The 27,021-nt window shown below is 37.6% G+C and overlaps 1 protein-coding gene across 3 annotated transcripts in view; it reads right to left on the minus strand.

Annotated features, from left to right (window-relative positions):
* Positions 1–27,021, minus strand: part of LOC150101414 (uncharacterized) — a 510,839-nt gene that overhangs the window by 202,694 nt on the left and 281,124 nt on the right. For all 3 annotated transcript variants that reach the window (XM_090400454.1, XM_090400453.1, XM_090400455.1), the window contains exon 9: positions 1,817–1,890. In XM_090400454.1, the coding sequence (XP_090256580.1) occupies positions 1,817–1,890 (74 nt within the window). The remainder of the gene's footprint in view (positions 1–1,816; positions 1,891–27,021) is intronic.

Consider the following 27,021-nt stretch of genomic DNA (forward strand, 5'->3'; position numbering starts at 1 on the left):
GGTTTCTATCAATCATCAACCCCAGATCTCTTGTCTCCCCTACTTCCTCCAGTATAACTCCTCCCATAGAGTATGCAGCATCCCATCGATGTTTCCCAAACCTCAAGACCTTACATTTTGCTGCATTAAACTGACACCCCCATTCATTTGCCCATCTATCTAGCTTATTTAAATCCTCTTGCAGGGCTACCACATCTGCACTATTACTAATAATCCTTCCCAGCTTCGCATCATCCGCAAACAACTGAATATCCCCCTGCAATCCACTGGCTATGTCATTGATATAAAGGTTAAACAATATAGGTCCTAGTACTGAGCCCTGTGGAACCCCACTTGTAACCCTCTGCCTCCTGGAAACTGCTCCAACATACACAACTCTCTGATACCTATCAGACAGCCAATCCTGAATCCAGTTGACCAATCTGACATCCAGACCCATGTGCTGCAACTTAAATATCAGCTTATCATGTGGCACCCTGTCAAATGCCTTTGCCAAGTCTAAGAAAATTGCAGTATATGCCTTTCCCTCATCTAATGTTCTTGTAACTTTATTATAAAAGGCTAGCATATTGCTAAAACAAGAGCGTCCTTTCACAAATCCATGTCGATTCTCACAGATAACATTACCCTCATCTGACCAATGCTGTATACGGTCCCTCACTACTTTCTCCAAGATCTTAACAACTACTGATGACACACAGACTGGCCTATAATTAGACACTTAAAGTCTGTTACCACCCTTATGCAATGGCACTATCTTACCTTCCTTCCATTTCCTGGGCACCTTTGCCAAAGCCAGACTTTCATTGAAAAGCCACGTTAAAGGCACTGTCAGTTCCCTAGCACATTCTCTCAAAACTCGTGGTGAAATACCATCCAGTCCCACAGCTTTACTGACATCCAGAGTACTCAGTATCTGAAACACACTCTCCTCCTGTACCTCCAGACCTCGAACCAGTCCTATCCCTCTAGCATTAAAACTGACTCCTCTAGGATGAAATACTCCAATAAAGTGTTCATTGAACAATTCCACTGTGTCCTCTGCATCAGTCACTTTATTCCCATTTTTATCCCACAATATCATTCTTCCACAGTCATTTCTCCTCCTACTGGCCACATAGCTAAAAAATTCCCTAGGATTTTCTTTAGATCTTAGGGCCAATCTCCTCTCATATTCTAGTTTTGCTTTCCTTACCACACTAGTCACTCTTCTGGCTTGTGTCTTATATTCCTCATGCATCTCTTCACCTGTCTCCTTATATCTCTTCCATAGCCTCTTTTTCGCATGCAATTCCTGTTTAATATTGTTTGTCATCCACTTTACTCCAAATTGCATCCTCTTCTTCACTCGTGGTATACAACTTACCATTGCTGATAACAAATATTCTTTCACAATTTCCCACGCACTAGTGATATCCCGGCCTTCCAATTCCTCCCTCCATGAAACTTCCCGAAGTTGACGTCTAAGACTATTATAATCACCTGGCTTATAATTCCACATAAGTTCCCAATTATGCCAATGATACTCCTTTATTGCTGCAAATGATAATGCTAGGGTTCAACTAGGTTTAATTATCAATACTGTGAAAAAAACAGGTGATAACAATAAGTCTTCTGCCTTTCTTAAAAGATGTACTAACAAGTATCTCACTTCAGTTATCTTAGTGGCTGTGTAACTGATATCAGTGAAGTGAAGAAGTGGGATTAGGAATGGCATACAGGATGAATAGACCAAAGTCTAATAGCTGCTTATGAACTTTGCAAAGTGCACCAAATATGTTTTTAGATAAAAGAATAAAAAACTAAAAATACTTACATCCAAACTCCAGTAGCCTTTTTCTGATCGTCCTCTATCACATCAGCAGGATCTGTACATGAGGTTTTAAGTGCCTAAAGTAAGTTATAAAGTCAATTATAACAGATGCAAACTGAATAGCTAAATTCAGGAAATAAAATTTTTCCCAATTAAAATTGTCATAGGTTTTGACTTAAAACCTATTGAAAACGAGGAGGATTATGAAGAAAACTCAATCAAAAACTAGACTTAATAAATATACTTAAAGAAGAAGACAAATAAAATAAGCAGAAACCTAACAGAATAATCTCAGCAGCCAATGAATTCAAAAGCTACAAACAACAAAAAAGACCATAAACTTTCAGAGGAAACCTTACAACTACTAAAAAACAGACGAAATATGAAACAAGACAAAAACTTGATTTCTAAAATAGAATAAGCAGAATTATGCAAAACAATAAGGAAAAAGATAAGAAATGAAATAAGATCTTATAACACTAAAAAAATAAAAGAAACAATTGAAAAAAATAAAAATATGAAAATACTAAGAAAACATTTATCAGTTGGCAAAAGTCAAATAATTGCAATAAAAGACAAGAATAGAACTATAATACGTAACCAAGAACAAATCCTAAGCAGGCTAGAAGAATTTTATAAAGAACTCTATAGTGATCCTTCAGTAGACAAATCAAATATAAATAGCGCTTCTCCATCACATATAGAATTCATTCCCCCCATTCACTTCAGATGAAACAATACAAGCATTAAAACAATGAAAAATGTCCTGGTGAAGATCTAATTCACACAGAATTAATTAAATGGGGAGGAAATAATATCATTCACCATGTCACAAACTTACTAAATCTATGCCTAGAAGAGAGGAAGATACCAGAAAACTGGAAAAATGCTATTCTGATACTGTTATTTATAAAAGGGGGACAAAGAAGAAGTAAAAAACTATTGACCAATGAGTATTCAAAATTCTCACAAAAGTAATAAACAGGTTAACCCCTCTTCTAGACTCAAATCAACCAGTAGAACAAGCAGGATTCCGTAAAGGCTTTAACATAATTGATCATATTCATGCAGTAAAACAAATAATAGAAAAAGCAGAAGAAAACCAATTGCCTCTCTGTTTAGCCTTTATTGATTATAAAAAAAAAAAAAAAAAAACGATTCCATCAAAATTAATGCAATAATCAAAGCACTCCAGAATCAGGGAGTTCCTGGAGAATATATGGACCTCCTCCAGGAAATATACCACACTGCAACAGCAACAATCCAACTTCACACAAGTAGCAATAAAATATCAATTGACAAAAGGTGTCTGACAAGGAGACTCTATCACCCAAAATCTTTATAGCAGTTCTTCAAGAAATATTTAATAATATAAACTGGACAAACTTTAGTATAAAAATTAATAACAGAAACTTAACACACCTAAGATATGCAGATGATAATATAATTTTTGAAAACACTCCATAAAACTTTAACAGAATGATAGAAGACCTATATCATGAAAGCAGAAAAATTGGCCTAAAAATAAACAGAGAAAAAACTAAAATCATGCTTAATAATTTTGTAACACCAAAAACATAATAATAGAAAACAATTTCTTGGAAAGAGTCTCTTCATATACATACATAGATCATTTCATTGATCTAAACTGTGGACTCCAAAAGGAAATAAATAGGAGAGTTCAACTTGCCTGGGGTGCATTCAGAAAATTGAAAAGCATTTTTCAAAACAATGATGTCCCTCTCTGTTTAAAAAGGAAGACATTTAACCAGTGTATACTTCCAGTCATCACATATGGTTGGGAAACTTGGTTGCTAACAAAAGCACTGGCAAATAAACTAACAACAACTCAAAGAAAAATGGAGAGGTTGATGCTAGGCATCACATTAAAAGATAAGAAGTGAAACACCTGGATAAGAAGCCAGACTCACATCATTGACATCATTCTTCACCATAAGCAACTAAAATGGAAATGGGCCAGACATCTATCCAGGAGAGAAGATGCATGATGGACCACTATAGTAACGAACTGGATTCCAAAAGAAGGGAAATGAGGCTGAGGACATCCTAAAAGAAGGTGAATTGTCAAATTTTGTTAGGAAAAATTGGTCAATGATTGCCAAGAACAGAGAAAGTTGGAAAGACCTGGAGGAGGCCTTCATCCAGCAGTGGACAGAAAATGGCTGAAAAGAAGAAGAAAACTGTCATAGATTAATATGTATCTTATATGTATTTTGTATGTATCTACTTTTTATGCATATATATATAAAGTAGATACATATAAAATATACATATTTTATATGTATCTACTATAAAATAGAGTAGAATTAAGAATGATATCAAAACTCAATATGTTAAACTGAGTTCTTTTCTTTATGCAGTTTATGATATACACCTAAATAAGTCCACTTCAGGCTTTTAACTATAGAGATTCATATAAATTAAAGATGCCAAGAAATTATATTTTTGATTTAATCCTTTAACTAAGTGTAAAGAAACAAAGTTTGTGCATTAAGTAACTTCACAACTGAGCAACTCATATATAAAGGCTAATGGCTTCACATCACTTGCTTTAGTATTCCATAATGTAAAGTACATATCCTTACAGACATGTATAATGCTATGCATGATGGGAAGGGTCATCACTACCCAGACTAGTTTCGACCTTTATTGAGGTCTCATCAGTGGGAGCCAGACATAGAAGTGATACCAAGGCTGAAGTAATGCAGAAATCATATTTCCATATACAAGTAGCCAAAAAATGTCATATCTTATTATTAAAATAATCTGGATTAGATATAGATGTTGAAAGTTTATCCACTTGGTTATAATTTGTTTAATTCTTTACACTTGGATAAAGGGTTGGATATGGTAAGCAGAATTAATTATGTAGGTACAGAATATTTCAAGTAGCTCTGCTATTATTACATAAAATTCAGATTAATAAAACAATCCCAGATGAGTGGAATCTGGACATCATATACTTTAAAATACTTTAGCAAGCAGAGACAATCAAGTTATTGTTCCTCTGTATTGAGCCTTGATAAGACCCCATCTAGACTACTGTGCCCAGATTTGGGTGCCAGGGTTTCTTCTTGATGGGGAGGAGGTGGAGAGGATCCAGAGAAGAGTGACCAAGATGATAGCAGGTCTATGGAATGAACCTTATGAGAACAGGTTGAAGATTTGTGGGTTGCAAAAATTGGTTGATAGGCGGTAAAGGGGTGATATGATTGAGACATTCAAATTACTGAAGGGTTTCTATAAGATTAATTCAGAAGATATTTTTGAGAATAGGACTGGTGGTGGGAGGACTAGGGGCCCATACATGGAAGCTGGGCAAGAATGTAGTTAGCAAGGTGTTAGAGCTGGTTTTTTACTTGGAGAGTGGTGAATGAGTGGAATAAGCTGCCAGAGTCTGTTGTGGGTGCTATGACTGTGAATGAGTTCAAGGCGAAGTATGATAGATACTGTGTGAATGTCGAATAGTTGTTCTTGACAGGATGTTAGGGCCTCCCTCGATGAGTCTGTCGACTCCTTGGAGTTGCCTGAAATAATAATAATAATAATATGCTCTATCCATAAAAGTGTAATGATCTGCTCTTCATTATAGGGGAATCAATTTATTATGTACTACTTATAAAATTTTCTCCAACATTCTATTCTAGAGATTTCTCCTCAGTAAAGAAGCCATGGGTATTATCAGCATGAATTGAAATCAAGGAAGATCCACAAATAAGATTTTCAATACCTGAAAATGCCAGCCTGGTTGGCCGAGTGGTTAACGTATCCACTCTCCAGCCAAAAGGCTGCGGTTCGAATCCCTCCACGGGCATGGATGTTTGCGGTCTGTAAAAATACTAGTGGTGGTGGTGCTCGGCGGTAGATGGCATTAGTGTAGATGATGAAGGTAGTTGCAGTTCTTTGTGGTGGGTGGATTTGAGTGGTGGAGACAGAGAGGTGTAGAGCAGGTGCCCTCCCTCAATGAGTCTTTGGACTCCCTGGAGGTGTCACGTAATAAAATAAAATAAATAAAAAAAAAAAAAAAAAATATATATATATATATATATATACATACATACACCAAATACCTGATAAATACAATGAATTTGGAAGCAAAACACAACATCTCATTATTATTATTATTATTATTATTATTATTATTATTCCTGATATCTCCAAGGAGTCCAAAGACTCATCGCGGAAGGACACCTACAACTGTCTCAACCACTACACCGAACCTCTACTACGAATCATCTCCATCTGCTGCACACCTCCACCACAACAACAACTAGTATTTTTTGTCTGTAAATTGCGTGTGTTCTGAAGGGCCAATTTGTCTGTATGTGGGATGAAAAACCCGAGTTTCTGGGAGAAAAAACCCTGCTACCTCCGTATGAGATCGGCTAACTCACCTTTGATTGAAATCGTCCTGATAAAGATTCCTCCCGTTGCGACGAGAATCAAACTTAGGCCTATTCCAATCAAATGGCGCAATATACTGTCGTTCATAGGGTTTGAGAGAAACATATGACAGCATAGATGGACCTAACTGATTTATTTATTGCAACGGAAGATGTTGAAAGTTTATCCATTTGGTTATAATTTGTTATAACCAAGTGGATATACAATAAGAGGTACAATGAGAAACACTTGATGTCAGATTAAAATTCAGAAAATGTTCAATCCAATACATAAAAATGGTATTCCACAAGGGAATGCAATAGCTTGCTTGTTGTTTAATAGTGCTGAAAGAGTTATCAGATATTGGTATTAATACAAGATAATTATCTTCTATAAGTCAACATAAATTTTGGCATATGCTGATGATGTAATATTACAAGGAAAAAGCAATGACATAAACCTTTATCAGGTTAGAATAAAAAGTGTCAAGTAAGATGCATCTACAGATTAACCAAGCAAAAATATATACCAGTCACCAGAAACATTTGTAGTGATGATTCTTCTCAAACCAAAATTTGTTCCTAGATCTGAAATTGCACATAGTTTTACATGCTTGGGAATAGAAGGAAACTGTAAAAATGTGTCTGGTGTGAGATTGAGACCAATAGGACAAAATATAAAATTGGTTGCTGCTACAGGCAAGAGGGGTGCCAGCCATGATTGGAAAACATGCATCAGCAGATTAGTACAATGAATGCAAACCAAGTAATTATTATGAGGGCTTCAACTTCAGAGACATAGATTGGAAGAAGAAGGAAAGATCACATGGCAGGAAGGAAATGGAATTTATACACCTACTGAGAGATAATTATTTGAAGAAGAATGTGATGGAGGGGGGGGGGACTCTGGGTATGAGAGTGTTGGATCTGATTATAGAATCAGAAGACCCATCGACAACTAAGGATACGTTGCCTCCGAATGGGGGAAGTGATCATGTGGTCCTGACTTGGAAGGCAGCAAAACATGTGGAAATTCCAGTTAAGAAGGAGGTACATGTGGAACTACAAGGCAGGTAATTATGATATACTTAGGAGACAGTTTGAAGCATTACTATGGCATAAAGATTTGCAAGGTAAGGATGTTCACAGTGCATGGGGGATAGTCAACAGGCAGGTCTGGAGGAAGCAATATCACACTGTTTACCCAAGGTCAGGAGAGTAAATTGGGTAGGATTTAGATGAATGAGTAGCATCTTTAAGCATGAGCTGTAAACAAAAAATATTGTGGAGGATATATAAAGAGAAAGGTGACCAGCTAACTCATGAACAGTACAAGAATCAGACAAGAAAGATCGTCAGCATGGTAGGGAAGGCAAAATCAAATTATGAAAAGAAATTAGCCAACAGGTGAAAGGAAATCCCAAAGAGTTTTTTCATTATGTGGAAAGTAGGAGGAAGAATGACTATGGATGGATAACTTTAATACGAAATTGTTGAGCTACTGAGTGATCATTTTGCAAGGGTATATCATCCAAGTGAAGATACTGTTATGACAGCAGTGACATAGACTGAAGTGAGAACAGAAGTTGAAGACTTGACGGTACTTTGTATATTGCAGAATCTGAATGCAAATCCAGATGTGTGATTGGATGGGATATCAGCTCATATTTACCAGAATATGCAGGGGAACTGGTGATGTGTTTGATTAGGCTGTTTAATTTAAATCTCAGGTCTGACAAAGTCCCAAGAGAGAAGGAGTGTAAAATAATTCCTTTGCATAAAGGAGGATCTAAGTTAGTGGTAGAAAATTATAGGCCAATTAGTATCTCAGGAGTGGTGGTGAAAATAATGGAAAAGTTAGTCAAAAAGAGAATTCAAGAATGGGTCACATAAGAATATGATGCTCTATGAGGAGCAGCATGGCTTTGTGAAGGGTTAGTTATGCCTTACTAATCGACTAACTTTTTATAATAGAGTGACAGCTGAGTTTAATAATGGGAATGGCTACACTATGATACTGCTGGATTTTGCAAAGGCATTTCATAGGATATGATATGGAACTCTGTTAAACAAACTGCAACAAATGAGGATGTATATGAAACTGGTGATATGGATCAAAGGGTGGGTGTTGGACAGATACCAAAAAGTATCATAGTATATGGAGGAGCAGAATCCAGGAGAAGGCAGGTGACTAGTGGTATGCCTCAGGGCTGTGTGCTTTAATCTTTGTCATTAATTTCCTGATATGTACTTCCAAGGGTGTTTAGGTTACTATGACAGCACTACGTGATTAAATTTACATTATTATTAATCTCCTATGAACAATTTTCCTCTAAATCAGTCTATTACTTGTTAGCACTCCAATATTGTCATATCTTTTATGCTTCTAAAGCACTTCTTACCGAATCAATCCACCTAGACCTTGCTCTTTCTCTGAGTCTCTTTCCTGACATCTTGGCATCAAACACCTGTTTTGGTAATCGTTCCTCACCCTTCTATTTTTTTAGTGCCCATACTACTTTAGATTAGGTCTGTTGACACATTCTTGAATGCTATTCAAGTTCCTTTCTAATATCTTCTTTTTTAATATGATTCTGCCACTAATGCTATCGGTTCACTCCCCTAATTTTTCGAAGAACCCTCATATCTGTGGTCTTTAGTCTTTGATCAAGTGCTTTATTTCTATTTAATTTATACATATGATATAGGAAATCATTTGGTGGAAGATATTCAGTTGTTTGATGATGATGCAAAGTTGGGTAAAGTAATAATTAATCAAGGTGATGTAGAGAACTTTACTCCAGAAAAATGATAAAGTCTGGGATAGAGGGACAGTAATAGCTTCAAGCTACTTCACATCTACCCTGTCCAAAAACTAGGAATTTTCAAAACTTCAGCCTACAGGAAAGAGTAGATGTTTCCTCAGGAAGAACACAACATCTGCTAATATTAAAAAAAAAAAAGCAATACAACAAAAAAAAAAATTAAAAAAAGAAAAAGTACATCCTCACCCAAACAAGATTATTATACACTAAATCACTTCCTCACATCAAAGGAAGTAATAGAGTGTATAGTAGATGCATAATACTATGTACAGATGTGCAGTGTATAATAATAAGCACAACAGATAGATTAGGCTACCTCCTAAAACAGTTCAGGATTAGAACAGTCTATAAATAATGAAACAAAGTTTCAATTTTCTTGAGACTGAACAAAGACTGCCAGAATCATCTCTCTTTTCCTGGTGTAGCTATTAATGTGATACCAAGTATTTTGAACAGACAAGATGGACTTATTTTATTCAAACAAAAAAAGCACTTATATAGTACACCAAAAATGAAAAAATGAATTAGCATAATATACTTTGGATAAAAATCATTTCATCAGGTGGAATTTTAAAGTCAAGTTACCTTACAAATATCACTTCAATTACAGAAACTGTTCTTGAATTCAAGTAGTCCTGATGGTGTTATTCTACACAGATCTTAGCGATAATTTGATGGAAGCTTTATCACTTGCTTATGCTACCAATTATATTTGGTTTAATCCTTCATCCAAGTGTAAGCAAACAAATTTGCGGCCTGAAGTATTTTCAGGACTGGGGCAACTCGTAGTAAAGGTGGTATAAGTTCTCATCACTTGCCTTAGTATCTCCCATAATGCAAAGCACATCTCCTTGCGGATATGTATAATGCTATGCATTAAGGGAAGGGCTACTACCCAGACCAGTTTCGACCTTTATTGAGGACTCATCAGTGGGAGTCAGACCCAGAGGTGGTGATACTAAGGTGGAAGTAATGGAGAATTCATATTTCCCTATACCAGTTGCCAAAAAGTGTCAGACATTATTAAAATTCTCTGGATTAGAGATAAGTTGATGGAAGTTTTTTCACTTGGCTATGCTACCAATTATATATTTCGACCTTTATTGAGGTCTCATCAGTGGGAGTCAGACCCAGAGGTGGTGATACTAAGGTGGAAATAATGGAGAAGTCATATTTCCCTATACCAGTTGCCAAAAGGTGTCAGACCATATTATTAAAATTCTCTGGATTAGAGATAAGCTGATGGAAGTTTTTCACTTGGCTATGCTACCAATTATATATTTGGTTTAATCCTTTATTCAAGTGTAAGCAAACAAAGTTTGCGCCTGCCAGCAAAGGTTGGTCGATTGGTAGAGCCTCTGCTACTAATGGCTCACAAAAAAAGTTAAGCAAGTTTGAGCAGTTAATAGTTGGAAGGGGTTCAATCGTTCGATGCTGTTGGCACACTCTCCCTCGATGAGTCTTTGGACTCCCTGGAGGTGTCACATAATAATAATAATAAAAATAAAATGTATTTTCAGGACTGGGGCAACTCATAGTAAAGGTGGTATAAGTTCTCATCACTTGCCTTTACAGTATCTCCCATAATGCAAAGCACATCTCCTTGCAGACATGTATAAATGCTATGCATTAAGGGAAGGGCCACTACCCAGACTGGTTTTGACCTTTATATAATTGGTAGCATATTTTCACTATTGGAAGTAAAAACAACTTCCATCAACCTTATCTCTAATCCAGCTAATCCAGAGAATTTTAATAATAAGGGTGTGACACCTTTTGGCAACTGGTATAGGTAAATATGACTTCTCCATTACTTCCACCTTAGTATCACCACTTCTGGGTCTTGTTCCCACTGATGAGACCTCAATAAAGGTCGAAACTGGTCTGGGTAGTGGCCCTTCCCTTAATGCATAGCATTATACATGTCTGCAAGGAGATGTACTTTGCATTATGGGAGATACTAAGGCAAGTGATTTAGAATTTATACCCTTTACTATGAGTTTGTCCCAGTCCTGAAAATACTTCAGGAGCAAACTTTGTTTGCTTACAGTTGGATAAAGGATTAAACCAAATACATAATTGAAAGATTTTAGCGCACTGCATTATCTTCCGATCAACAGTAATTACAGATGCACCTCTTGCTTCCAGCTTCATGTCTGTGACTGTCTTGTTCTTTAAATCATTCAAGTAGTATCAGAAATAAGGGGGAATGAAATTGTTTGATTGAGAGAGTTCATTCATCCAAAAATTGTTGGAATGAGTGAGATGTGGTTGGGTTGAAGATTATAGCCAGGCAGCTATTGAGATGGAAAGATAGGAAGGCAGTAAGAGATGGAGGGGAAGGAGAGAAGAGCACTATTGATAATAGTAGAGGATTTATGTCCATGCAACGTGAAGATGAAACTGGGGAAAATTGGGTTCAAAGACATTCATCGCAGGGAAAATTCATCACAGGAAAACTCATTGCATGAACTAATCATCATGGAAAAAATTTGCTGAAAATGTAATTTGCTAGAAAATTGAAATGATATTGGAACCTGATACTGATATATGAAAAGTAAATGCAGTGCAAGATAAATTTCACAAAAATATAGTTTTTTCATGTATTATTTATTTAGATTTTAATTAGATTTTCATAATATTTTTATTCGTATACAGTGAAAGTAATATTTTATTTATCGGTGAGTTTCCTAATTTCTGTTTTGTCTTAAAAAGTTGTAAACATCCTTTCTTACTTAGATACTACAGGTTCTGCTGATGGAGAAAGGGTACTTATTTAAGAATATTTATTCTGCAAACGGTTTACTATTTTTCTGCGCACTTAGACACCCATCCTGATGTGATGTGATATGTGTGTGTGTGTGTAGAAAGTTTTTTACCTTGGGTGTACTATACGTTAAAGATACCAAGAAATTTTATAAACTTGGTTTTAAATTGATAGATACTGTGTGAATGTCGAATAGTTGTTCTTGACATGATGTTAGGGCCTCCCTCAATGAGTCTATCGACTCCTTGGAGTTGTCTGCAATAATAATAATAATTCTTTTTTTTTTCCCAAGTGAGCAAAACAAGCAAGTAAGCCAATTTTGCAACTGAAGTATTTTCAGGTATGAGGCAACTCATGGTAAAAGGTGGCATAAGCTCATATCGCTTGCCTAAGTATCCCATAATATAAAGCACATATCCTTACGGACATGTATAAATGCTATGTATTATGGGAAGGGTCACTACCCAGACCAGTTTCGACATTTATTGAGGTCTCGTCAGTGGGAACCAGACCCAGAGGTGGTGATACCAAGATGAGATTGAAGTAATGCTGAACTTATATTTACCTATATAAGTTGCCACAAGGTGCATAAACCTTATTAAATAAAAATCTCAGGATGAGAGAAAGATGTAGAAATTTTTCTACATCTTTGAGGTTATCTGGGCCGTGTTACCATATAATAAAAACATTGTGAATATAATGGAGCTAGATTTTAGGTTTCAGCATGGCCGAACAAATTGCTTCTTCTTCCAAGTCTTTCAGAAATATGCTGCTAGCACCAGAGAAAGTGGACTACCCATGGCTAGTACAGTGTTTTGTTTGTAGATTTTGTCTTCGAATCTGAAGAAGCCTGGTTATTTAAATAATCCAAGAAAACTTTGAGGTTATCGACTCGCCCACATACAATAAGCAAGTAAAAGCTAAGAACTTCTTTAATAATTTGTTCTTGAGAAGAGTGAGAACCTCCTGGATTGGTACATTGGTAAACAGCGAAACTACGATGAAGCTTGCCATCATATCTGATTTGTTCAGCTTGAGGTTTTTGATCTTGGAAACAAAGTCAGCTGAATTCTTGATGTAAGAAGAGGATTTACCCGTGAGGTGTTTTAAGGAAGAGGTGAGATATTTAGATAAATTGTATGTGGGCGAGTCGATAACCTCAAAGTTTTCTTGGATTATTTAAATAACTTTCATCACAACATCAAATTCACCTCTGAGTTAGAAGTTAACAATTGTCTTTCTTTTTCAGACATAAAGTTAATCAGGAGTACTGAAAATATTAAAATTTCAATCTTCAGGAAACCAGCACATCCAGATAGATACCTTCACGCGTCCTCTCACCACTACCCTCCATAGAAATATGGCATTATATCTACTCTTGTGTATCGGGCCAGATCCTTATTATCAGACGATGAAGAGTTTCAAAATGAACTTAATTTTCTCTCCAAAAAACTATTGAGAAACCTCTATTTCACCGTCGTCAACAAACCAATGAAGATTCTACTACCCCTAGAGCTTACATCTCCTTACCTTACATCAGTTCCCTCTCCCAAAACTAGCAAGAATTTTAAAAAAGTTCGACATCAAAACGTGCTTCTCTACTTTACCAAAACTCCATACTATCCTTAGTCAGCCTAAGGATAAAGATCACCATCTTCAGTTACCAGGAGTATACAGAATTATTTATAGTTGTGGTAAACCTTATTATGGACAAACTGAATCTTTCTCCGTCTTTAAGAGCACAAAGGAGACATCTCTTATAATAGAATCCAAGCAAGTGCGCTCACCAGCAACGTCTTGTTCTCTGTAAACTCTGATGAAGGCTGACAACATCAAATAGACTGGAATCTAACTTCTAATATTCACAAATGTTACGATGAACTTGAAAGATGTATCCTGGAGTCAAAAGAAATCACAATCGTTTCTGCCCACATGAATAGCAACCTTAGCTACAATTTATCACACTCTCATAACTCTACTATGCAGTACTGGCATTCTCGTGAGATCACTTGCACACATATAAATGTAGCTAGAACTGACGTGCAGACTCCAATTCATACTTATCTACAGTTTTTGAAAGCTCTGTTTTTGTAAGTGTGTAATGTTTCTGTCGGTCTTTTTGTATATACCTTTGTGCTTTGACACCTGATGAAGTTGGCTTACCAACGAAACTAGTTGTGTCCTTATTAAACTTTTATTCTTTATTATCTTGGTGTTTTAAGTCATTAAAATTATTGAATCTGTTCATAAGCCAAGTCAATCTGCATATATTCTATTCCCTCAACCATACAGCTGGTGGGAGGTAGCTATATGCTACCATACTAGAGAGATGATTATGAGCAAGGTGGTTTCCCGTTGCCTTCCTTGCCATAGTATATTTACGACTGTATTTGTGTGTTCACGGGACCAGTTTGCCTGTTTTGAGGGATGAAAACCCCAAGTTACCGAGAAAAAAAACCCCTCCACCTCCATATAATACCGGTTAACTCACCGTTAGCTGAAAGAGACCAGATAAAGGTTCCTCACATCATAAATTTTTACACATTCTCTAAGACATTAATTAAGGATTACAGTTCAATTACAGAGCAATCTTATACTCCGCCAACAGCATTTCTGGAAGAGATTTGCACTCGACACGGTGAAAGTATCTCTAAAGCAATTCTACACAGCGCTTCAGCTTAAAGCTCAAACTTTCTCTAATTTCTTGAGTGAGAACACTAAAGTCCTTTCACTATTCAGTCTTAGCAATTTGAAAGTCCATCACACTAGCAACACATGAGTCTCTCAGTACAGTTATAAAACATATCAAAAGTCTACTTTACCCAGGCATGAAGAGATACTTGGCCTTCTACACGTGCATCCAGGCAGCACATCCTTGGTCTTGTCCTAATTCTTATGAGACTTCATCTGCACGAATCTGCAATGGTTTCAGGTAGGGCACATCTTCATGGAAGCGACAGTATAGGTTTGCCACTTTCAGGTCAATCAGCTCGGCATGGCATTCTATTCTCTGATGGGTTCCTTGCTGGATCGGGAACTTTGCTCTGCTTGGCTATAGGTTGACTCTCGAACTCCCCTGGACACATCCACATGGCCTTCTGACCTCCTGACTTAGTTGACCACTCCATCAAAGAAAAGGACCAAGAGAACTCTGTAGGCGCTGCAACCTATTTTATATTGCGCACCCTATGTTTTTCTTCCTACGTCACTGCTTTTCCTTCACTGCGCATGGCACTTACTTCTCCCTGGCAACTAGCGCCATACCGTACTCTGGTGAGCTCCCTGTAAAAACTCGCGTGCTAATCTGCCTTGCTCACGTATTTTGCTTCGGTCCATTTCCTTTTATAAGCCAATTACTTCGTTCTCCCTCTCGTACACAATTATTTATAGAAAGCACACAGTTATTACATTAGGAGATTTACAAGAATTATCTACAATTAAATGATTCGAAACAGTATGGACAAAGAAAAAGGAATTATGTTGGTAAGTTAACATTATCTTATTTAGTCTGATAAACCAATACTGACTCTGGGAATGACATTTCGTGTTAAACTCGGAATGAAGCGCTTATAGGTTCAATCTTCTTTCATTCCGAATTTAACAACGGGAATCGAACCCAGGTTTTCCAACCAAAGGGCTCATAACAAAAAAAAAATATATATATATATATATATTTTATCTGAACTAATTCAGACGGTGAGGTGTTTCAGTTATTGAATACATGTGTATTTTGAAAATGACTCCATTTTTCCTTTTCCCACATAGGATAGATATGTGGTATGTTGTTATCGTTTACAGACATATTTTAAGATCGTAGGTGCACTTTTGAGTAATTATATTAAAGAAAATGATAATAAAATTATGTAGCTATCATAATGATGTAAATCAGCATAGGCTGCTAAATTGCCATCTGCAGCTGCAATACTAGTCATTACCTTTTCCTCTAATGCTAGTATTTTTAGGCGAAAAAATTCATCTCTCACTTAATAATCTCACGAATCCACGCTCTCATTGGTGGGAGAGGGTACACTATCTAGTCAGTTGTTTACGACATGATATTTCTGATGACAGTTTATTTTTGAATGGTTCACAAGAGAAGTAATTACATATTTCACTTTGGGAGCATCCATTTTTATATCTCATCTCATCTTCTTTATACCCTCTTTTACCTTGCGGTGTCAAGGGCCCATTGATCATTGGACCTCACTCCGTTTACAGGATAAGGTGGTCAGCCCTATGCCCCGGTATATCCTATGGCCTGTAGTGTTAAGTTCTCAAGGCCAGTTTGCCTGCTTTGCAGGATGAAAAACCCCAGAATAAACTGGGGAAAAAACCCTGCTGTCCACGCCCAAGACTGGCTAACTTGGCTATGGCTGAGGAAGATCCTTCAGCTCCTCATGTCACCGATGGGAATCAAACCTAGGACACTCCTTCCCCAGGCATATGGTTGCGAAGCGCATAGCCACTAGGCTAACCACGCGGACTTTTTTTTATATATATATATATTTTTTTTTTCAGTAAAGAAGACTAAATATAAATTTAAAATTTCTTAGTGTCATAAAATACTAGTATTCGAGGAAAAGGTCAAGACTAGTATCGAAGCCGGAGATGGCAATTTAGCTTATGCTGATTTGCATCGTTATGATAGCATTTACGTAATTTTATTATCATTTTCTTTCATACAATTGCGTGACCATGAGGTGATTACCTGGGTCAGCAGCGTGAGGACCTCTGTGAGAAAAGGGTATATGTGGAATTATAAGGGGGTGATTAGGAAGAACTCAGGAGACAGCTTGTGGGTGTAACATGGAATGAGCAGTTAGCTGGAAAAGAGATCAATGCAGCTTGGGGGATTTTCAAAAACAATCTAGTAGATGCAATGTCTAAATATATTCCAAGGGTGAGAAGGTTAAATAAAGTAGGTGTGAGATGGATGAATAAAGAGATTAAGCATGCGATACACAGAAAGAGGGGCATTGTGGAGGTAGCATAACAGAAGTGGAAATAACCAATTCCATGAGGTCTACAAAGACCAGGCAAGGAGGGTGACTTAGTTGGTGAGGGTCACTAAAGAGAAGTATGTACAGCAGTTATCTAATGAATCCAAAAAGAATCCTAAGGAGTTCTTTCGATATGCAGCCAGCAAAAGAAAGAATGATTATGGAAGGATGACATTGATTGGAGGAAATGGTATAAAGACAGCTGTTGCAGAATGTGTGGTGGAGATACTTAATGAGCAGTTCACATAGATCTTTCATTCTTGTGAATGTGACTTCATGGAGAGACTGAGAGCAGTTGATGATGGGGAAGAGAGACTGACTGTAAGTGAGCAAGAGGTGTTTGGGGAGTTGAGCAAACTAGATGTTAATAAGGCTGTAGAACTTGATAATATATTGCCACATATTCTGAAGGAAAGTGCCAGAGAGTTGACACCTGTCTTGACATATTTTTTTAATACGAGTCTTGCACTTGGTCAAGTTCCTAAAGAGTGGAAGGAAGGCAAGATTGTGCCACTTCATAAAGGAGGTGATCAAACTCAAGCATTAAACTATAGGCCTATTTGTGTGTCAGGTGTTGTGGTTAAGTTGTTGGAGAAGCTTGTGAAAACTAGGATCCAGAGTTGGGTTGACAACAATGGTATCATCTTTGATGGACAGCATGGATTTGCTAAAGGCAGGTCATAATTTAGTAATCTACTTACTTATTACAATAAAGTGACTGCTTCCTTGGACACAGGAGAATGATACACAGTGATATACTTGGATTTCACAAAGGCTTTTGATAAAGTACTGTTACATTCTGAATGAAGCACTTTATTAAAGAAACAATTCATTCAGGATTTAATAAGTCAGAAAAATCAGTTGAGAGAAAAAACTTGTACTCGAGCAAAAGAAATAAAGTACTAACTGTAAATAGAAATAGAATTACCTCCTTTTAGTAGAACTGTAATGCCACGTGAAGAACTTCGTGTATAAATTACTGTTATATGAAATATAACATGTATACAATGAATGGGTAAATTAGATGTAAACATTAGTCCAAAGGTCACGGGCGGGCCTGAGGCATTGGCAATCTCGGAAAGCGACGAACATTCATTTTCTGGAAGATGCTCGTAGCGATCTCGCGATATGTCGAAGTTCCCGCGGACGAAGTGGGTAGCGTCCAGGAAAAAGATCGCAGAAAGTAAGAGGGCGCTATCATGGCTATTAACAGGGTGCTAAAAAGGGGGGAAGTGAAGGGAGAATAAAAAGGGTTTGCACCCTTTTCTCAAGGCTTTTTTTTGCCTGTTTTGCTGGATGATGATTTGACTTCTCTTGTGGACGGTAGTTTTCCTGATGGTGTTTCTTGGTGATAGTTCAATATCGGAAGGAGCGCCTTTCCCTTCAATGTCTGAATTTCTGCCAGTACTAAAGTATGAGATGTCGGCACATGCTGCCTTCGCTGAAAATTCTGACGGAATACTATCGCAGATGTATATTATGACCCGGCAGCTAGAAACGAGGATGGCCCAAAACAGATCTGGAATAGATGAGGGAAAAAACGCCAGGTGAGTATAGTTTAATCTGATGACCATAGTGACCCACCACCACGTGGACGCAGGCTTATGGAAGTGTCAAAAGGTAATTCAAACAAAGAAGGACAGTTCAGACGGACCTCGAGATCCTGCCCCAAGAAATGGTAAAGTACAGATTTTGTTGTATAATTACCCAGTCGGTAAAAGGGAAAGATCATTGTAATGTAATAATCGAGTATGGGCAGTATTTAATAACTTTAAGTGATTATTTAGCAGTGGCTAATGTCCATAAGACAAATTGTTAGGAATGATTATAGATAATTGTGACTAGCTTAATATGCAAGACTAAAATAGTAGGTAGAAAATTGAGTAGAAGTGTATAATTATTATTATTATTAAACAAGACCTCATGGAGTCAAAGACTCATCTAGGAGATCCTTTTATCTCACACACATCTCATCATACCGTGTCTTAAACACATTCAAACTCCTTGCAGAAACCACACTCTCAGGCAAGATATTCCAATCACTCACAACTCTGCACGAAAAAAAACCTGCCTCTCACTCCCCTACTCACACCCTCTTTATACAGTTTCCAGGGATGACCTCTGGTTCTCACCTGATCTCCCACTATTCTCTGTAGAACTTCTCCACCATTGATCCTATAACAACCCCTTACCAACTTGTAGGTCTCTATCATATCTCCCCTCTTCCTTCTCTCCACTAGACTCTGCAAATTACATCTTTTCTATCTTTCCTCATACTCGACATTCCAGAGGCCAGAAACTACCTTAGTCAGTCGCCTTTGGACCCTTTTCAACATCTCTTCAGCCTTCTGAAAACCCGGTGACCAAATCTGGGCACAATAGTCCATGTATGGCCTAATCAAAGCATTATACAACAGAACAAGAATCTCCCTACTTCTACACGTCAGTGTCCTCCGCATCATTTCCAGAAGTCTTTGTGTTGTCTTCACAATTTTGGCGATGTGTCCCCTAAATTTTAGATCCTTATCCACTATCACCCCCAGATCTCTTATTTCCTCTACTTCCAACAATACATTCTCACCAAGCATAAATTCTGCATCCCATCTCTGTTTTCCAAATTTTAAAACCTTACATTTTGCAACATTGAACTCACATCCCCATTTGCTTGCCCAATCACTCAATTTATTCAAATCTTGCAAGGCCACAACATCTTCATTATTCTTTATGGTTCGTCCCAACTTTGCATCATCTGCAAACAACTGAATATCTCCATCCAAATAATGTGTATATTATGTGTGTTAAGTCTCTAACTCAAAAGAAGAATTTATTGTTCATGTATTAGAGTAATAATCAGTTTGAAAAAGTTTGATTTAGCATGTCCTTGAACGAATTGAAAGTGAGATTGGTCTAAATGTATATTATGTCTTTAGATTCCAATAAATATGTTTTTTTCTTTTATACCTGAGTTTTGCCTGTGATATGAACCAAAACTACCACTCATTAATATGAACCATAGCAGGGGGCGGGGGGCAATTGAAAGAAAAGCATAACATGTTATAGAGGTTATGACTGCAGATCAGAATTTACTTAGCAGTAAAGCATTTGATTCATGAGTATAAGCACTAAATTAATTCACCTATGTGCACCAAGAGTCTGGAAAAGTCTCCCTGAATAAGAGTCCCCTCTATTTTAAGATATTGGCTGGTGCAGCTTTAAAAAAGAAATTTGTCAATATCTGAAGAGGAGACAGCCCTAGAAAGAAATTAGAGGATTCATTTCTTTTAGCAAGGAATAACCCTTAACAATCAAGGTAAGCACGTGAGTAAAATTAGGAATTGGCTAGAGATATAGAATTTACTTTCCTTACAGAATGAACACGTAAGAAGTGATACAGATATTACAGTCAGGGAAATTTTGTAAGTCTTGTAGAGAGGTAAATTCATAAAGGAAGTAAATTAATTTTAGGAAGAGCAACGACATAAAAATGGCGGACAGAGTAAATATATAACAGTACCTCATGATAAATTGATAGTCAAACTGAAGCGGATGGGGTTGGATATTAGATTGGTGCACTGGATTGGAGATTGGCTGTCTGATAGGTAGCAACGAGTTGTGTATGTGGGAGCGATGTCGAGGAAAAGGAAAGTCACTAGCGGAGTGCTTCAGGGATCTAAAACAGTCACTAGCGGAGTGCCTCAGCCCTAAAACAGTAATGGCCCTGTTTTAGGGCCATTACTGTTTAACTTGTATGTTAATGATATAGGTGTAGATTTGGATGGAGATATTGAGTTGTTTGCAGATGATGCAAAGTTGGGATGAACCATGAAGAGTAGTGAGGATGTTGTGACCTTACAGGAACACTTCAATAAATTGAGTGATTGGGCACGAAAATGGGGATGTGAGTTGCAAAATGTAAGGTTTTAAAATTTGGAAAACAAAGATGGGATGCAGAATTTATGCTTGGTGAGAATATATTGTTGGAGGTAGAGGAAATAAGAGATCTGGGGATGATAGTGGATAAGGATCTGAAGTTTAGGGGACATATGGCCAAAATTATGAAGACAACACAAAGGCTTCTGGGAATGATGTGGTGGAGACTGACATGTATAATGATAACTAATATTTAAGGAATTGACAGCGTATACTAGAAATATAAATTAAATAAACTTTAATATATACTTTCCGATATTTCGGCAAACGTCACGTTGCCATCTTCTTGGGAACTTAATACAAAGACACGTGCACACAAGTACTAATAACAGCAAATGAGACTGAAGCTAGGAAGCTAACGTTTTCCTAAAGTCCTGATGGTGCCCCCTGGCGGGCTATATTGGTAGTTCTTGGACTTTGGGCTGAAGTTCTTCTGATAAAAGTTTCCCAAATTTGGGGCAGTCTCATGCATCCAAATTTGTTGAGGTTTGGCATGTTCCTAAGGGCTGAGGCTGATTCTATGAATAGTCTTTCATACTTGAACTTGCTGCGGTGTATTACTGTGGCTTTCTTCCATCTTATTCTGTGGCGAGTATCCAGGAGCATGGTCTGCAAGCCCAGAGTGGCTGTATTGGTGAAATCGGATGTAATCCTTGTGTTCTGAGATTCTGATATTTGCTGTCCTGCCTGTTTGGCCAAAGTAGGACAATTTACAGCTGCAAGGGACCTGGTATACACCAGGTAGGTCTAGGGGAAGTGGTTGGTCTTTAGTGGAGCGGATAAGGGATGCCAGTTTTCTATGTAGTCTGTAACAAGTGGTCAAGTCATGTTTTTTTTAAGATTTTATTGATTTTTTTCCGAGGTGCCTCGGATGTAGGGAATGGTGATGGATTTAGAGTAGTCTTTTTTGTGAAGGGGAGGAGGTGGTGGGTTGTGGATAACTGGGTTAAGTATTTTTTGGATTTTGGGGGGGGGGGGGTAGCCATTGGCTGAGAAAGTGTCACGGATGTGATTTAGTTCAGTGGTTAGGGCTTAAGTTCCCAAGAAGATGGCAACGTGACGTTTGCCGAAATATCGGAAAGTATATATTAAAGTTTATTTAATTTATATTTCTAGTATACACTGTCAATTCCTTAAATATTAGTTATCATGTTTAACCAGCGTGTAAGCCTCTCAACAAGAATAATGATCATCCACTGACATGTAGAAGTAGGGAGATTCTTGTTTCATTGTATAAGGCTTTGATTAGGCCACACATGGACTATTGTGCCCAGATTTGGTCACCTGGTTTTCAGAAGGATGAAGAGATGTTGGAAAGGGTCCAAATGCGACTGACTAAGGTAGTTTCTGTCCTCTGTAATGTCAAGTATGAGGAAATTTTGAGGAGATGCAATTTGCAGAGTCTGGTGGAAGAGAGGAGATGATAGAGACCTACAAGTTGGTAAGGGGTTGTTATAGGACCAATGCTGGAGAAGTTCTACAGAAAATAGTGGGAGATCGGGGGAGAACCAGAGGTCATCCCTGGAAACTGTATAAGGAAGGTGTGAGTGGGGGGGGGGCAGGTTTTTTCCATACAGAGTTGTCAATGATTGGAATGCCTTGCCTGAGAGTGTGGTGTCTGCAGGGAGTTTGTTCAAAGCACAGTATGATGAGCTGTGTGTGTGATAAAATCTATCCCAATGGCTTTAACAGGCCTTTAAGGCCCACAACCTTCCAAGCATTGCTTGGATTTCGCAACCGAAATACGAGGATAGAATGGTCACTCCTATGCCTCAAGGTATTCTTGACTGTATCCCTGTGTGTTCACGGGGCCGGTTTGCCTGCTTGCGGGATGAAAAACACCAGATAAACTGGTGGAAAAAACCCTACTGCCTGCGCCCAAGACCGGCTAACTTGGCTATGGCTGAGGAAGATCATTCAGCTCCTCACATCTCCGACGGGAATCGAACCTAGGACACTCCTTCCTCAGGCATATGGTTGCGAAGCGCAAAGCCACTAGGCTAACCACGCGGATGTGTGTGATAAAAGGACCTCCCAGATAAGTCTTTGACTCCGTCAGGTCTTGGGTAATAATAATAATTACTCAAAATTGCACTTATGATCTTAAACTAGCTCTGCAAATGATAGCAGCATACAAGATGTCTTTACTGCGCAGGAAAAGTGCAGTGATTTTCAAAATACATGCGTATTCAATAACTGAAACACCTCACCTTCTGAATTTGTTCAGATAAAAATATATCACACCTGGATGGATGTCTAAATGCGCAGAACAGAAAAATAGTGAATGGTTAGAAGAATAAATATTGTGCTCTTTCTCCCTAAGTACTCTTAAATGTTTTATTCCTCATATTAACTATTCTAACTATTAATAGAATAGTTAATAGGAATAATAGGAATATGCAAATAGTTAACTATAAATATTAGTTGGAAATAACTATTATCCCTAAATATTCTTAAAAATATGGTGCCCTTTTAATTAATATTCCATCTAAAGAGCCTGTAGTATCTAAGTAAGAAAGAATATTAATAACTTGATGCAGGAATAAAAAAAATTTCAGAATGCTAAATATAATCGAAATAATAAAGTCCATATAATAAAGTTAATAAAGTCCATATAAAGATTCCTCCCGCCATGACGGGAGGAATCTTTATATGGACTTTTTCAATTGAAGGTGAGTTAGCTGATCTCATATGGTGGTAGCAGGGTTTTTTCTCTCGAAACTCGGAATTTTCATCCCACATACAGACAAATCGGCCCTTCAGAACACAAGCAATTTACAGACAAAAAAAAAATACTAGCTATGGTGGTGGTAGTAGTGGCCAATAGATGGCGCTGACATTGATGATTGGTAGTAGAGGTTTGATAGTGGTGGAGACGGAGGGTTGTACAGTGGGTGTCCTCCCGCGATGAGTCTTCTGACTCCTTGGAGGTGTCACGAATAATAATAATAAAAAAATAATAATAAATAGTACATAAAATATTTCTTTTTTTTTATATATATATGGAAATGACATGAAATAGGATTTCAAATTTTCTTGCGATGAATTGTCTGGACACAGGAAATTGCAACAAGCTTTTAGGAAGTATGATATAAGGTGAAGGTGGGCAAGATAAAATATTTAGTTGGATGTTGCTATAGGCCTAGGAAGAAATATGAAAGTATTGACAAAAAAATATGCAAAACAATTTTGAATCCTAGCCCTCACTACCTCTTCAACACCTTAACCACAATTCCAGACATACAGATTAACCTATAATTCAAAGTTTCAGCCTTATGACCTTTATGAAGTAGAATAAGTTTTGCCTTCTTTCCGCTCATTTGGAACTTGCCTCATTACAAGACCCTTGTTAAGAATATTAACTCACTAGAACATTCTACAAACTCATGTTGCATAAAGCTCTGGCTGTTTGTACTTGATATATCATCAAGTTTCTTAATTCTGCATATCCTTCCTGCTTGCTCACCATCAATATCCCTCCTCTATTCTCACTACTCAAGCCCTGCAGAAAACCACCATAAAAGTAATTCTTCCTAACAAGGATGAAATATCTTTATGAATTGTTCATTTAATATCTCAATTATCTCACCTGCAGTAGTCTGCAACATCATTATTCTATCATCGCAACAATATTATTTAATCATTCTTTCTTCTACTGACCACACGTGAAGGCAGAAGAGCCTACAGCAAAAAACATATTGTGTGTGTGGGCAGTGTCAGTAGTAGAGTAATCTGTTGATATTCTTCTTAAACTGTTGAGGATTATAGTCCTTTGAAAATGCCTTACAGGGAAGGCTTCCATAGAATTGAGGTGGAAGAAACAAAAGATGACTATGAGTAGCAAGTTTGAGAAGTGTGCAGTTCAACTGTAAAGGGATGTTGAGTAGCTGTTGCTTGAGTTCTTGAACATGTGTCAGAAATGGGAGGCACTCTTCTGAACTTCAAACATCTATCCACCATCATTCCCAGGTGCCTAGTCTCATTCAGTTTCTTATAATCCAGTATCATCAATATTATACAAAGTATGTAACCTTTTCACACTAAAGTGCAAATCTTACATTAAACTGACAATCACTATTCTTTGCCCACGCTGCCAATTTATTTAAATCACCCTGCAGGATATCTACATCACCTTTATAAACTATTGCCCTCAACAGTTTTGCATCATCAGAACTGAATATCCCCTCCCCAAATATTCTGCTATATCATTAATGTACAAATTAAAGAATAGTGGCTCTAGTACAGCGTTCTGGGCACTCCACTAGTCACCTTCATTCACCTTGATTTCGCTGCACAATATACCACCCTCTGATGTCTGTCAACTACCCCTACCCATGTCAACAGCTTCGTATTCATTCTCATTTGCTTTATGTAATGGTTTTCCATGCAGTGTTCTGTCAAATGCCTTTGCAAATTCCAGCAGCATCATAGTGCAGTCATTTTCTTTATCCAACTTAGCTGTCACTTTATTATAAAATGTAACTAAATTACTAAATTACTAGAGTATCATATTTCTATTTCCCCCATTCCTGAATTTTATCTTCAACCAATTTTCCAATACTTTAACCACCACTCCAGAGATACTCATTGGTCTGTAATTTGCTACTTCTGTCTTGGAACTATCTATATGTAATGGAACTATCTTATCCTCTTCTTGCTCCCTGGAACCTTGCCTTGACTAAACAACTTCATCAGAAGCACTACCAATTCTCTTGCACATTCTCGTGGCACACAAGCTGACATACTGTCCAGTCCCACTGCAGCATTCACATTATTTTTTAAAAAGTTGAGCACCTCCAGTTTCTCTACCTCAATATTCCATTAAATATTCCATTTTTTTTCTATTAATATTCCATTAAACCTATAACATGAATTCTTCACAGCACTTAAGCCTCAACACACGTACTCTCTCTCTCTCTCACTGTGTGCCACGCAGAACACTGATGTATTATTATTATTCTTACCCCAAGACCTCATGGAGTCAAAGATTCATCTGGGAGGTCCTTTTATCACACACACACACACACACATCTCATCATACTGAGCCTTAAACACACTCAAAATCCTTGCAGACACCACACTCTCAGGCAAGGCATTCCAATGACCTATGGTTCTCCCCTGATCTCCCACTATTCTCTGTAGAACTCCTCCACCATTGATCTTATAACAACCCCTTACCAACTTGTAGGTCTCTATCATATCGCCCCTCTTCCTCCTCTCCACCAGACTCTGCAAATTACATCTTCTCAATCTTTCCTCATACTCAACATTCCAGAGGTCAGAAACTACCTTAGTCAGTCGCCTTTGGACCCTTTCCAACATCTCTTCATCCTTCTGAAAACCAGGTGACCAAATCTGGGCACAATAGTCCATGTGTGGCCTAATCAAAGCCTTATACAATGGAACAAGAGTCTCCCTACTTCTACACGTCATTGTCCTCCGCATCATTCCCAGAAGCCTTTGTGTTGTCTTCATAATTTTGGCAATGTGTCCCTTAAATTTTAGATCCTTATCCACTATCCCACCCAGATCTCTTATTTCCTCTACCTAGAACAATATATTCTCACCAAGCATAAATTCTGCATCCCATCTTTGTTTTCCAAATTTTAAAACCTTACATTTTGCAACTCACATTCCCATTTCCGTGCCCAATCACTCAATTTATTCAAGACTTCTTGCAAGGCCACAACATCTTCACTACTCTTTATAGTTTGTCCCAACTTTGCATCATCTGCTAACAACTGAATATCTCCATCCAAATCTTTGTCAATATCATTAATATACAAGTTAAATAGTAATTGCCCTAAAACAGACCCCTCAGGCACTCCACTAGTGACTTTCTTTTCCTGGATATACTTGTTTCCTCCATACTTGTTGATACCTATCAGATAGCCAGTCTCCAATCCAATGCACTAATCTAATATCCAACCCCCATCTGCTCTAGTTTGACTGTCAACTTACCATGAGGTACTCTATCAAAAGCTTTTGCGAAATCCAAGAATTTTGCTGTGTATCCTTCTCCTCTGTCCAAGGAAGCAGTCACTTTATTGTAATAAGTAAGTAGATTACTAAAACATGACCTCCCTTTAGCAAATCCATGCTGTCCATCAAAGATTATACCATTGTTGTCTACTCAACTCTGGATCCTAGTTCTCACAAGCTTCTCCAACAACTTAACCACAACACCTGACACACAGATAGGCCTATAGTTTGATGCTTGAGTTTGATCACCTCATTTATGAAGTGGCACAATCTTGCCCTCCTTCCACACCTGCAGGAACTT

This window comes from Typopeltis vanoorti, chromosome 11 (genome assembly GCF_054136105.1).
Source record: "Typopeltis vanoorti isolate ZY-2024b chromosome 11, IOZ_Tvanoo_1.0, whole genome shotgun sequence".
Taxonomy (NCBI): domain Eukaryota; kingdom Metazoa; phylum Arthropoda; class Arachnida; order Uropygi; family Thelyphonidae; genus Typopeltis; species Typopeltis vanoorti.